This window comes from Megalobrama amblycephala, linkage group LG18 (genome assembly GCF_018812025.1).
Source record: "Megalobrama amblycephala isolate DHTTF-2021 linkage group LG18, ASM1881202v1, whole genome shotgun sequence".
NCBI lineage: Eukaryota > Metazoa > Chordata > Actinopteri > Cypriniformes > Xenocyprididae > Megalobrama > Megalobrama amblycephala.
This window is the reverse complement of record NC_063061.1, coordinates 25,916,708-25,931,833: the sequence shown is the minus strand read 5'-3', so window position 1 is coordinate 25,931,833 and position 15,126 is coordinate 25,916,708. Positions and strand designations below refer to the sequence as shown.

General features: G+C 36.3%; 1 protein-coding gene across 1 annotated transcript; it reads left to right on the top strand.

Annotated features, from left to right (window-relative positions):
• The first annotated feature begins 848 nt into the window (after nucleotides 1–848).
• mrm3b (mitochondrial rRNA methyltransferase 3b) lies at nucleotides 849–4,694 on the top strand. Its single transcript, XM_048167231.1, has 4 exons — nucleotides 849–1,300; nucleotides 1,981–2,225; nucleotides 2,344–2,511; nucleotides 4,010–4,694. Exons 1-4 carry the CDS (start codon nucleotides 879–881, stop codon nucleotides 4,546–4,548), a joined length of 1,374 nt encoding a protein of 457 aa, XP_048023188.1. The 5' UTR covers nucleotides 849–878; the 3' UTR covers nucleotides 4,549–4,694.
• The last annotated feature ends 10,432 nt before the right edge of the window (nucleotides 4,695–15,126 follow it).

Sequence of the window (15,126 nt, the reverse complement as noted above, 5' to 3'; positions counted from 1 at the left end):
CAAAAATATTCTCGTCGCTTTATAATATTAATATTGAACCACTGAACTCACATGAACTGATTTAAATACGTTTTTAGTACCTTTATGGATCTTGAGAGAGGAAATGTCATTGCTGGCTATGCAGGCCTCACTGAGCCATCGGATTTCAACAAAAATATCTTAATTTGTTCCGAAGGACTTACGGGTGTGGAATGATATGAGGGTGAGTAATAAATGACAGAATTTTAATTTTCAACCCTTAAAGGTTAAGGTTGAAACCTTTAAGTTGAAAATTAAACTAAAATTAAAGTTTTGTAGCAATGTCATGAAGCAAAACATATTAGAAGATATTTCAGAATATTTTATTAAAGGAAATTTTGCCAACTAGTCAAAATTTTATGAATATTAATTAGACCTGGCTAATTCATGGATCATGAATATTAATTAGGTAAATGCTGAAACTGGCTGGCAGTCTTTCTAGGACAAATGCTGACTCATTAATATTAAAGGAAAAGTTCACCCAAAAATGAAAATTCTGTCATAATTTTCTCCCCCTCAAGTTGTTCCAAACCTGTATGAATTTCTTTTTTTCTGCTGAACACAAAAGAAGATATTTTAAAGAATGTTTGTAACCAAGCAGATATCACCCCCACTGACTACCACAGGAAAATAAATACTATGGTAGTCAATGGGGTGTGAGATCTGCTTGGTTACAAACACTCTTCCTAATATCTTCCTTTGTATACAGCAGAACAAAGAAATTTATACAGGTTTGGAAATACTTGAGGGTGAGTAAATGATGACAGAATTTTCATTTTTGGGTGAACTATCCCTTTAAGAGTCCACTCTTCGCCATAGTAGGATTTGCAAAGTCGCATCCCGGAAATTCAGTTGTCAAAATGGCGACGCGCATCACAAGCATGAGATTATTGTGCCCTATATTTCAAACAGCGTTGACATTGCGATGTAATGCCGTAAATATCAAAAGATATGTGCGTAGACGCAGATGCGTATCTGGTTTAATCTCAGTGAATGAGCCGATAGAAAATTCGAAACAAGTCGTCAGTCAAACCAATGAACGTTCATTAAAAGACACCATTTTCAAAATCCCTGAAAAAGCAAGCATTCAACGACCCGACATTGCTACAAATGTCAGCCAAAGTGATATCAGCTCGCATTCAGTTCAGTTCTCACAATTACGTCGGGAAAAGGTAATTAACGTAGACCGCCATGTCTCTGCTCAATCCACCACAGTCTCCCGTTTCGGAGATGTTGATGGTTTGCTGTATGAGAAATCTCAGCCTGGCGACAAATGTTTGACGTGAGTGATGCTCTTTATCAGACTTTACTGATATTTGTTACTAGCAATGCCTGAGAGTACAAAGAAAATCAGTCTAATATTAAGTGCACTCATTATGTTTTTAGCTAATTAAAAGTTTAAGACAGAAAAGAATGGGCAACAATTTTGAGAAATATCATTAGCCTACAATGATATAGGCCTATATTCACATTAAATGAAGACATTTGTCATGCATGAGGATTCTTTATATTACTTGTTTTGTAAATGTTAATTTGTGCAGACATTTTGGATAAATGTTGTTTTTTACTTTTTCTGCAAAATATAATTTAAAGATAACATATTAAATAAATTATTAGTTATTATGAGCATGAAGACAAAAGTATTGACAATTTTGTAAACTTTATCATTCTGAATGGCAAATTCTTTATTCATAAATGTCACTTATGAAAAATGAAAAAAATCTATGGTAAAGTACTTTGAATCTGTATTTGGCATCTTCCTTGTTGTTTAATCACATCTTTGGAGTCACCGATATTGGTGCCTGTTTTATGTTATAATGTTACTAATTTTCGATAATAAAAAAAGACTCTATACTAATACTAGTAGTAACTGTAGTTTTTATGCAACAAATGTGCTGTAAGTGCTATAGTTCCCCAAGTTACTACAAATAATGTTGCATTTAATCTCCATTTCATATGCAGGAAGTTGGTCAACATAGCTCGATCTAAGAAGATTCGTGAGCAGCAAGGTAAAGTTGTTTTGGAGGGAAAGCGTCTCGTATGCAGTGCTCTGGATGCAGGGGCTATAGCACAAACTGTTTATTTCAGTTCTGTGGATGCACTGCGGGAGCTTCCCTCGGATAAACTCAGAAGTACCAGCATTGTGAAACTTAGGATGGAAGATCCTAAAGTCTGGTCTGATCTTGACACCTCACAAGACGTAATTGGTAAGCAGATGTGATTACATTATCAATACAAATGAAATTGTCTTGCTCATACAGCAGCACCTTCATTTAGAGGATGTTTTGCAGAAGCCATGCGTAACATGACATTCTCTAATTGCAGCCATATTCAAACGGCCTGAGGCTTCCCATTTAACATTCTCAGAAGAAAAGTATGGCAAGCCTGTGCCTCTGACATTGATTTGTGACAACGTGAGGGACCCAGGAAACCTCGGTGCAGTGTTACGCTCTGCCGCTGCTGCAGGGTGCCATAGTGTACTGCTAACCAAAGGTACCAGCAAAGCTTTTTCTCTGTCTCAATTTGAATTTGACACTTTTCTCTTCCAAAGAATGAAAGGATTAGACTTGGAGTGATTCCTTTAATGGGCAGTTAACATAAAGTATTCCTTTATATATATTTATTTATGTTTATATAATATAAATCGCTCGCCCAAGAGGAAAAATTAGCTGCTGCTAGATCTCGATCACCGAAAGTCACATTGTATTTGAGGCAAATCTAACTAGTCTAAAGTTTTACAGGAAGGTTTCTTCAAGCGTCTTGGAGACACGGCCACAGTTCTTCTGGATTTAGTTTCATCTGTTTCTTCATGTAATCACAAACCGATTTGATGATGGTATAATCAGTTTTCCGTTTGGAGCACCAGCTGTTGTCAGACTCCTTGTGTATTCAAAAATCTCACTGGATTATTACAATTAATGGCAAAATGAATGTTTGGAAATGTAAACTGATATTTCCTACTGACATACTACAGCAAAAAAAATCTAAATAACTGACGTGCATAAGACATTTGCAAAGTAGTGTATATTGAAAATATATATATATATATACACACACACACAAGCTTTCTATTTCAGATACATAAAAAATTGTACACAACTGTGTTCAGCATTGATAATAATAATAAATGATTCTTGTGCAGCAAATCAGCATATTAGAATGATTGCTGATGGATCATGTGACACTGAAGACTGGAGTAATGATCTTTCAGCTTTGTCATCACAGGAATAAATTAAATTTTAAAATATATTCAAATAGAAAGTTATTTTAAATTGTAACAATATTTCACAATATTACTGTTTTTACTGTATTTAAAAAAAAAAAATCTTACTGATCCCAAACTTTTAACTGTGTGTGTGTGTGTGTATGTATATATATATATATATATATATATATATATATATATATATATATATATATATATATATATATATATATACACACACACTGTTACATACTATATACTGTCAAACCAAAATTTATTCAGACACCTTGAACATTTCATTCATTAATACAGTTTATTCACTATAGTTTAAAAAATGGCATTAAAATATGACAAGATTTCAGAGTTAAGCTGTGTCAGAAAAAAAAATCATCTTAATTATGTCAGATAACACTTAAGCAAAACATGGTCAGGTCAATGTGTCTGAATATTTTTTGTTTCCAAATTTTTATCAATTTTACTGGTAGTCCACTGTATGAAGAATTTTTGGGTATAATATGTCACAGTTTACTTTATTTTGCGATCCTCACTAACACAAATGAACTATTGTGTCCTGCACCCACTAGTAAAAATATATAAAAAATGTCTGAATAATTTTTGGTTTGTTTGTGTGTGTATATATATATATATATATATATATATATATATATATATATATATATATATATATACTTTTTCATATTACATATTATATATTATATTGTATTTTCCAGTGATAACATCAAAATTTGGAACTTGATATTGATTTTTTTTTTTTTTGTAATTCAGGATGTGTGGATGTTTGGGAGCCCAAAGTTCTTAGGGCAGCCATGGGCGCTCATTTCCGTCTCCCCATAATCCCAAGCCTAACATGGAATGAGATTCCAAGTCACCTGCCCAAAACAGCAACCATTCACGTAGCCGACAACTGCAGCACCACCATGACTGAAGATGACCATACTGTAACCCCTCAAAGACTAAAAAAGCCGTCTGATTACGGTTGGGTCAGAGGCCATCAGCACCCAAGGAAGGTGGAATATGAGGATGGGGATTTGTGTGGTTTTGAGGATTATGATAGTTGCAAATCCTTAGAGACTCAGTATTATTACATTGACTGGGTTGCTAGGCACACATGCCTCATAATTGGTGGAGAAACACACGGTCTGAGCCGGGAGGCTTTGCGATTGGCTGAGAGGACTGGAGGACGGAGATTACTGATCCCCATGGTACATGGTGTGGACAGCCTGAACTCTGCCATGGCTGCAAGTATTTTGCTCTTTGAAGGAAGGAAGCAGCTTCTGTCTCTGGCTGAGAAGATAAGAGTTTGACAGAGACCACAGTGTCATGAAATAAAGATGTCGATGCCAATGACGTGCAATTCTTACATAATCGTTATGTAATATGAACGCATCCATTATGCTTTTCTGTGTGTGATATTTAAATATTTGTATGAAAATTAAAGTCTTTATTCTGATTAGGATTTCATTCATTCATTTAAAAAAAGTTTTTTTGAAAGATTTTCTTGATTTATCAGATATGTAAATAAATATAGCATAACTAACAAAAATACTATTAAGAATAAAACAAGTAATATTAAATATAAATATAATGTAATATAATTAACACAAATCCACTTTAATGCTTGTACCACAGGCATTCTTCCTCAGCCAGATATTTAACTGAGCTGCATTCGGCTCAAAATTGTATATATGCTTTATAAAAATTTACCATTTGAACTTTCTCAGAAACTTTCTTTATATTGAGTGCACATTCTGCATTCTCTCAGTGAGAAGTTACACTTTAGCATGCTCTCTGTGTCTTCATGTATTATTTATGCAGACATGCTGCATTTTAATCAGCAGAGTCCGCCTTTCCCTGTGCTTCTCCAAACAGCAGACGCAATTCTCGGCAACCGTTGCATTATTTACGTTCCTGCTAAACTTTGTAATCTCAGGACATCTTATGGAATTGTATCTTACAGTGAAATTTTTTTAGCGAAATATAAACTGTAATTTTACATGACATTTGACAACTGAAATACTTCAGGTTATTAAATTTATAAGACTGTTCTCTATATCTTTATAAAGGTGAGAAATACTGAGGTCTTTCTGAGTACTTGCAGAATAAAGCCACTAGAGGCCGCAAGTGTACTGTATTTTGAGTCGGAATCATGGTGCGTACTTAACTGTGTTCACTATTCTGCATACAAACTTTGATTTGATTTCATGTGATGTGATGTGTCGTGATACATTTTAGTGCTTTTATATAAAGGAAACTATGTGTCTTTGGTCATCAAGCTGGCTCTTTAATGTACATAAAACAAAGCAGACTGAGAGCAATGATTGCCCATTCATGATCAAGTGTCAATGTGCATGTGAGAATATGATGATCAGTGCTGCCTGATGAAGTGGAATGAGGACCCAGCTGTTGATTAGAAGGGAAAGTGGAATTCATTACAAGGTAATTATGTGTCATCTAAGCTGTAATTGTGGCTGATCCATCCATAAATGAGTAAGTAGTACTGTTCTGTCCATTACACATGGTTTTCCACTCTCATTTTCCATAAAGGATGCCAGCTTTGCCAGGACAGAGAAAATATGAACGCATTACATGTGAATGATCTCAATCAACAATGGAAACTAGGCACAGTGATCAATAGAGGAATTGATTACATAATTTAGGCTCAGCTGCACTGCCTGTTTCAGCTCTATTCATAGTACTGTTCTATATGACTACTAAAACTTAAGCTTTACCCAATCTTTTGAGTCACAATACTGCTGAATGCTTATTATAGTTTAATAACTACACCATTCAACACTTTTAAAGGTAGGGTAGGCAAACAGCAGCCACTTTTTACAGTTCCTTCTGAACCAAAACAAGGAGCTTATACTGAGTTCACCCATGTCATAACCATAATTACAAGATGGCAACCAGTGACATTGTATAACCGGAGCTATTCACATCCTCAGACTCGGATTTATGAGTTTCTATGTCAACACTATCAATGCCGAAATGAATCTGCAGCAGTCAGGTGGTACAAGAGCTCTGTAAGTTTTTTACCCTCATTATTATTGTAATGTTATGTGCTTTGAGAGCACTCTCCAAAGCTACACCTTTTTTAAATCACGAATGCACAGCAGATTCTGCAAAGCGTCACAAGAGACCGTTTTAAATTACCTCACATCTCAAAGCACATAACAACTTACAGAGCTCTTGTACTATACCTGACTCATGCTTTCAAAGCTAACCTGCTATTCTCTCTCTGCAATTGCCTAACCTACCTTTAATGTACAAAAAATATATCTAAAAAAATATATACTTGTACAAGCTTCTGCAAAGGAAAAAAAAAATAGTCAAATACAATGTACAAAACAATCAGCAACAAGATTACACATTATCGTTGCTCTGTGAAATTTTGCAGGCGAAATCCAGACGTTTCTGTAGGAATCTGCAGTTTTGCAGGAGAGCAAAAAAGTTCCCCATGTAGATTTCACTAGGTCATTGCTACTTGGTTTGAAAGTACGGCTGTAGGATTAATCGAAATTAATCAAAATGAAATTATCCAGCGATTTGGAAAATGGCTCAGCGATTTTTGGCACGGCTCTGTGATCAGTAGAAAATGCTGCTCCATCTGAAAGCCAGAGGGCGCTCTCGTGCAGAAACTCCAAATATGCCCTGCAAAAGTAAGATAAAACATGTAATTCCAGGAAATCTATGTACATCATTCTATCGCTGTAGTTGAAAAACAGAAGATTGAAACACTTTGAGTAAACATGACTAATAACAATATACTACAATATACTATACTTTACAATATAACAAGTCTATGACAATATATGGTTTATCTGAGTTCTTCAAGCCTTTTCGGGTGTTTTCATGATAAGTATATTTATAGTGCAATGCTGATCGACATAGCCTTTATCACTGTATAGAATACTATGAAATATGTTGTGTGTCTCACAGAAGCATGTTATTTCAAACACTCAACTGATGTTATGAAGTGAGTTTGGAGTAAAAACATACTATTAAAGGCACAGTATGTAGAATTTTTGCTGCTAGACGCCGAGTTTGAGTGATGAATCTTGGGAGATGTCGTCTTTACCTCACAGCTGGTGGAAAAGAATCGGGACAGGACTTGGATATAAATCATGTTCATGGATGAGATTATTAACGTTATGAGCGGGGCCGAGTGATGTTGGAGCTGAATGAGGCCGCTGGAGTGATTGCTAATGGGAGACGATCGTGACACATGGCTCGAGACAGCGGAACTTGTATTATACCACAGTCACAGCTGTCATGTGCCATGGTGGATAAACACTCACGATGAGGAGGAATGCAGAAAGGAAGACTTTAATTAACAATCCAGGAAACAAGGGAAACACCATCAACACAAATGTAAAATACTGACTTATACTACAGACGAGAACTGACCAAGACTGAGGGAGAACACAGGGAATATATACAGGGCAAACGAGGCTAAGTAACAAGACACAGCTGGGACTAATGAAGTCAAATCAGGGTAACCAAGGGAAGAAACTAGTGGCAGGAAAACTAAGGACAAAGGACATGTGACAAAGAATATAAACAGAACCCTGACAGCAGCTTCTTCTGGGCAAGCGTATGAGGTAACGCAGCGCTGTTTTATCATATTAGTTACATATGAGTGTGTTTCTGCCAAGCAAATGCTGTGAGACATTTGTTGCACACAAGCTAAATCGATTATAGAATATATTAATAAATGCTGGATGGCTTGTGCTGATAAATGGCATGCAATTAAATACAAACGTATTGTATGATAGAGAAAATACTGTGTTATACTGTTACTAAAAATAAAGCTGTATCTGATTATTAGCTACTTGACAAAATATTGTTTTTTTCTGAGGCATGGTAAAAGCATGGTACTTGTGGAAAATCAAGAAAACTAGATTTAAACAATAAGACTAACCGTGTTGAGCTATATAACAATAATTCGTTTTCCATCTATAAATGTAACCAAACAGGTGTTCCCTTGTCTAATAAAACGTAATATATTAAAGCATCTTTTGTGTTTCCATGGTTTCTTCAAAATAAAATCGGAAATCGAGGGTAACGTGGGTATGACGTCACTGATAGGTGACGCACAGATAGTCGGTCAATCCATGTCCTGGTTAAAAATAGCTTATTTTAAACATTCTTGGAAACACTTGGGATAATGTATGTACACAAGTCAACAAAATATATAACACTGTTATAGTGGTTTTTGGATATTTTCATCCAAAAATCCTACATATTGTACCTTTAAATGTTGTCTTTTGTTGGACAAGAGGTTCATAAATGCTTCTCATATTTGGAAAGATGTTTGACGTTGCTTTTTCAAATGCGCGTTATAAGCAACTCAAACTCACGGTGCTTTCAGATGGAGCAACATTTACTACTAATCACAGAGCCGTGCTTCACTGAAGCCGTGCAGCCCTATTTGTGTGAGTTGTACATTATTACGTTATTGACAAAAGGCAACTGACCACTTTTAGCCTGCAAAACTTGACTTAAAATTCATTAATGTGACCAAACCTGAACACTGTAAGCCTGTTATATTCATTTTAATACTTAGGTTCTTTTGGTAAACGTGGTGAATCCAGGCATCCAACTTGAACCCATTGCGAAAACTGCTTAGAGATTATAGGGTAATCTTTCAATCTCACAAGAAAATTTACTTAGGGTTACGTATGTAAACCCCAAACCCCAAAACTGCATCAGTTACTGATGCTATGGGGATGTTAATACCCCTACACCATGCTGACCAATACCTGTTTGTGCGCTGTGAAAGTCACCAAGCACAATCTTGTCTGGCTTAAGCACTCAATGGGCCTCTACCCAGAGTAACCTAAATGCATCAGCAACAAATTATGCTTGCTCCCTAGAAAGCTCCTGAAGCCTTTTATGTTTATGAACCAATGACGCTTGCATTAGACCAGTGTGAACAGGGCTACCAGGGGAGACTATAGGCATAGCCTCAGCTAAGTCCATAGCAATACACCTAGCAGCTGAACCAAGCAAGAAAAAAGCCAAGTGAGAGCAGAGTGGATTCAGCTCCCTTTAGCCGAATGCGCTCGCTCTACTCCCAATGGCAAGGCGGATGCCTTCAAAGAGGATGCAGCGCCAGGGGAGAGATAGCTCACAATCAACTCATCAACCTGGGGCATCCTCGCGTATCGCTGCTCACATAGCCCCTCCACATGAGAATAGTTCTACTGCGTGGGAGACACTATTCGAATACAGATTCCTCCATTATCTTAACACCTCAATGTGGAGATCTGGGAGGATTGAAAGGCAGCAGAGGAGGTAGATTAATGGAAACATCCACCTCAACTCTCACTGCACATCTAATTCCTCAGAACTAGACTTACCACATGCTCTCACCCTGGTCAGAAGTGGACGCAGAGCAGGCTTTCTGAGCCAACATGAGAGAAATGGTGTGTAATAATCCCCCATTTTGGATTGGAACACTTTGCAGAGCAAGTTTCCAAATCCAAAAATTGGACTTGAGAGCAATGAAGCTATCAGGAGAAGCCCAAAGAAAAAAATACTCTCATCAGACTCCTCCCCACACTCTGCCTACAATCCCCACTATCGATCCCACCTTGCCACAAGGTGCAGATGCATGACTCTTATCCCTTAAGAGAGATTCAAGCAAGGGTGGAGCTACTCACAGTGAACGCATCACAATGAATACATTCAGCTTCCTCGAGAGCCGAATGCACTCTGTGCAAATGCTTGATTCTCATCCTTCGCGGGAGAATCAAGCAAGAACAGAGCTTCCAACTCCCTTGGGAGCTGAACCCACTCCATTCAGATGCTCGATTCTATTCCTCAAGAGAAAATCAAGCAAGAACAGAGCTCTTATCTCCACACACACATAAACAAAGTGTGTGTGGAAAGAGACTATAGTCTCAATATGACTTCCCCTGGTTAAATAAAGGAATAATAATAAAAAAAGCGGCTTCCTGAAGACAACACAGCTGATGACCACCCTCTTGTATGCTTGGGCGCTCAATGTGATGTCATCGGACTGCCGCTGGCCAATAAGACTGCCGTGTACTCACATGCTACAAACTAATTTAACTAAATGAATTAAATGTATCAGAGGTAGAAACAGTTTTTAACCAGAGGCATTAGAAATACTTGCATGCTACAAACTAATTTGACTAAATGACTTAAACATATCAGAGGTTGAAACAGTTTTTAACCAGAGGCATTAGAAATACTCGCGTGCTACAAACTAATTTAACTAAATTAATTAAACATATCAGAGGCTGAAACAGTTTTTAACCAGAGGCATTAGAAATATGTCAGAATTAAAAATTTTGGTTTTCCTTAAATAAACATGAGGTTTATTGTAATATTCTTCTGTAAAGAGAATATTTGAATGCATGTTATGATTGCCTGAAGACATAGTTTGACTAGCCCACATTAACTAGCACATCAGCTACGCCAACCGACAGCCATTCAACCTCTAAAAATTGAATTTCAATGTAACAGAAAATGTGAGGAGCAGAAATGGACTATTCATATGTGGCCATGGAGAGAAAATACTGGGAGGGAAGCAGCCACACTACCTTCCATCCAGTGCTGATGAGAGTCTATAAATAGCAACAGAGCGATAGAGAAAGAGAGAGAGAGCGGTGAAGCTTTTGATGTCATCTTTGTGGCAATTCTCTCGCAGTGGGCTGCGGTTTAATTGTACCTACATACGTGCTGAACCCTATTCACTTAACAGGCCCCTCAGGGACTTTTTTTCTTCTCCCTTCGGGGCTTGATATTGACAAGGGTTTTATCTCTAATCTCTTTCTCATTCATCTTTCTTAATTACTCACACTTCACCTGCAGTGGTGTTTTGCTGTGTCCCGAAACCTGTTGACAATGGGTCACTCAACTGAGACTTGTTTCCATTTTTTTAGCCCTTGCATCAGTCAGCACATTCTCTTGTGAGGACCACAGGGACTGATTAGAACCATTAAGGGACTTGTTAGGTAAAACAAGTGTGTTAGTCCTAAAAAGAGTTTCTCCTGAAATAGGATTGCAAAAAACTACAGACATTTGACCTGCAGATTTATGTGCTTACCTCATGTACATTTACATTTAATCATCTAGCAGACGCCTAAACCAACTTGCAAATGAGCAAATATAGCACTTGACTGGCACTACGGTGCCATTACCACCTGGTGGCTCTAGGAAAACTATAATAATACATTAATAATCAAGTGCCTGCAAACTAGGCATATATTTTACATATTTACACATGTATATATTTTATATAAATTATAAAAATAAATATGTAGAAATAAGCTACATTTAAAAAATTATAATAAAATGATGAAATGTACAATAAAATAATCTAATAATACAAATACTAATCTATATATAATTGTCTTGTGAAAGAGTTTGTTTTAAATTTGTTTTTAAAATTCAGTTGGTTCTGCTGCTTGGCTGAAGGTTGGAAATTTGTTTCAGCAACCAATACCTTCACTGTTGATTTATGATATTTATCTAAATTGGCACTGATAAGTGGTATATGGAGAAACAAACTGGGTGTGAAAATGAGGATGATTAAATGACACTGCAGGTGTCTGTTTCCAGACTATGGCAATAGAGAGGGGCACAACGCCTCCTGAAACCATGAGATGATTCATGTATTAAACTGCCCACAGTCTTCTAAACAATATTGAACTGATTATGTTAGATCAAATTTGATGAATGTCATGTATTAAATAGGATATATTTTTGTGTATGAGAAATGTATATGCATATGCATCTATATAAAAGTCTGCAACCTTGCGAAAGCAGTACTTTAAGCTCTTCAGTTTTAAAGTACATCAATGTGATATAAATGTTAGAGCTTAAATACTAGGCAACACTTCTTTTACAAATAATTCAGGACTGTGTGAGTGTATGGACATGTACTGTGTTTATGGGTGTCTTTCGGAATGAATATTTTAACATTCTTGTTGCCACAAGGAACAGGATGATCCATTTGATTATGCATATTCTCTGAACCATTAACAAGTGGTTAGTGCATGTTGAGAGAAAGAAAACAACTCCCAGTAACATCCTGAGGCTCACAATACTTACACTAGCCCTGCTTTTAGGAGTGTAAAGAAAAAAGAAGATAGAAATAATAAATAAATATTCATCATTCTTGAGTGTCTTTTCCATTGAGGATTAGGCAACTTGATTGCCTTTCTCAACTTCTCTCTTTTCACGCATAGATGTGAGGGAGGGAGACAAGAATCAGGATTCAATTCGCAATCAGTGGTGAAGTATAGGATTTTTGTGCCACTACAAACAGATAGTCCATCTCGTCCAAGCTTATACCATTGGTTGAGCCAGAAGTATCATACTTGATAGCCTCGACATCATTAACATGACCAATAATTTCCTGAAAATTGTATACTATCTATTTATCACATGGCTTCTGCTCCATGTTGGCTCTTTATAGGAAGTAGAAGGACTTTTATTATCATTTCCAAAATGTCTCATTTCAAATGTAATATATGAACAACTTTTGCTGACTTGATATGTCATATGTTAATTGTAGAATTTGCTATATACATTATCATATACATTTGGTACTGGTACTGAATATCTATCTATCTATCTATCTATCTATCTATATATATATATATATATATATATATATACACACACAACCCGAATTCCGGAAATGTTGGGACGTTTTTAAATTTGAATAAAATAAAAACTAAAAGGCTTTCAAATCACATGAGCCAATATTTTATTCACAATAGAACATGGATAACATAACAAATGTTTAAACAGAGAAATTTTACACTTTTATCCACTAAATTAACTCATTTCAAATTTGATGCCTGCTATAGCTCTCAAAAAAGTTGGCATGGGGGCAACAAATGGCTGAAAAAGTATGAAATTTTGAAACAATTCAGCTGGGAGAACATCTAGCAACTAATTAAGTTAATTGATAATTTATATTATAAAAGGGATGTCTTAGAGAGGCAGAGTCTCTCAGAAGTAAAGATGGGCAGAGGCTCTCCAAACTGTGAAAGAGTGCATAAAAAGATTGTGGAATACTTTAAAAACAATGTTCCTCAACGTCGAATTGCAAAAGCTATGCAAATCTCATCATCTACAGTGCATACTTTATCAAAAGATTCAGAGAAACTGGAGAAATCACTGTCCGTAAGGAACAAGGCCGAAGAACTTTATTGGATGTCCGTGGTCTTCGGGCCCTCAGACGACACTGCATCACTCATCGGCATGATTGTGTCAATGACATTAATAAATGGGCCCATGAATACTTCCAGAAACCACTGTCAGTAAACACAATCCGCTGTGCCATCTGCAGATGTCAACTAAAGCTCTATCATGCTAAAAGGAAGCCATATGTGAATATGGTCCAGAAGCCCTGTCGTGTTCTGTGGGCCACGGCTCATATTTTGTCTGAAGTTTCAATAGACAGTTGGTTTCAAGACAATTGAATTTTCGGACTATTATTTCGTACAGTATTTTCTGGCTTTACAGCAATTCAATAGAGTCAATAGACAATCAGAGAGTGGAAAAGCAGGAGCAGGTCAGATGAATTAATGAGACTGTTGAACGTAAGAACACAATTGAAGGTTGGTCACTCTATGTGATAAAAAATCATTTGTGAAATTTCAGCCTGGCTGACTTACAGAAGCAGATGAAACACCATCATCTGACCCGCTGGCTGTTAAAACTCTTTCAGCCAAACCTCTGCATTCAAATTGGCTGTTGCACAGGAGGGAAGATGGCCCAGATACCCACATTTACCCTGACAGCATGAAAAAATTACCCTCTAGAAATAACCATAACAGCAAAGCACAAAGTTATAATCCTTTCTGCAACCCAGCTGTAAAAAGTTTTTGCTTTTATTGCTCATCGATAATACAATACAAGAAGTCAAGACGGCATGCAAGTATATCTGGACGCAATGTTTCATAAGACTTTCAAGGGACTCGATTCAGTGAAAATAATGTTAGTTTACATGGGATTATAAGATTATAGATTTACAGCAACTCACCAATAGAAACTGCAGCTGTGAGCTCGAAACAGATACTCAGTTAGTACTTTAGCTTTAACCTCTTCATCATTTACTTGACCAGGCAGGTGTAACTGCTGCCTTCTTGACCTTTAATAGAAACCTATTGGAACACAAGCATCAATTATTATTCATATCAACGCTTAGCTGGGGTTCATTTAGATTTGTCCTGCATTGACCAAGGACATGCTGCGTATTTCCCCAAAGCACCAAAACTGACCTGTTTATGTCAGTATTTCAATGGCGAGAGGCATTTGTGGAACTACCGTTGCCATGGAGTTTTTTTCTTGCATTTTCTCTCTTGTTGTGCCACTGCTGTCCAGCTATGTGCTGGAAAATAGTACTAAAAGAGCCACTTAGTTCTTCAGAAACCCAAGAACATGGAAAAATATGAAATGTGTTTGAGCAGCTATATTTAAAATGTCTTATCACGTAAACCTAAAAGGGAAAGTTTTAGTTTTTTTTTCATAGTTCTCTCATCCTATTGTTTCAAACTCATATGACTTTCTTAAAGAAATGTTGTGGCAGGTTTGAAATCAATGATGTCAAATGTTTGTCTTGTATGTCTCATTAATATATATATATATATATATATATATATATATATATATATATATATATATATATATATATATATATATATATATATATGCCTATTTATTACAGATTACGAAAACGTTAGTATTTAACATTTAGATAACTATTGTATGGGTCCCTTCTAAAAATCATGGCATAATTGTATAATAGATTATTTTAACAATTCTGTTCATATGTTCCCAGTTAGTCTAATTGGATTCCATACAGCTGGCATGAGACGCTGGGGGTTTCGTGAGAT

Coding starts and splice junctions, on each gene's coding strand:
- mrm3b (XM_048167231.1), top strand. CDS start 879: ATGGCGACGCGCATCACAAGCATGAGATTATTGTGCCCTATATTTCAA. Junction 1,301..1,980: donor CCTGGCGACAAATGTTTGAC/GTGAGTGATGCT, acceptor TTTCATATGCAG/GAAGTTGGTCAACATAGCTC. Junction 2,226..2,343: donor CACCTCACAAGACGTAATTG/GTAAGCAGATGT, acceptor CTCTAATTGCAG/CCATATTCAAACGGCCTGAG.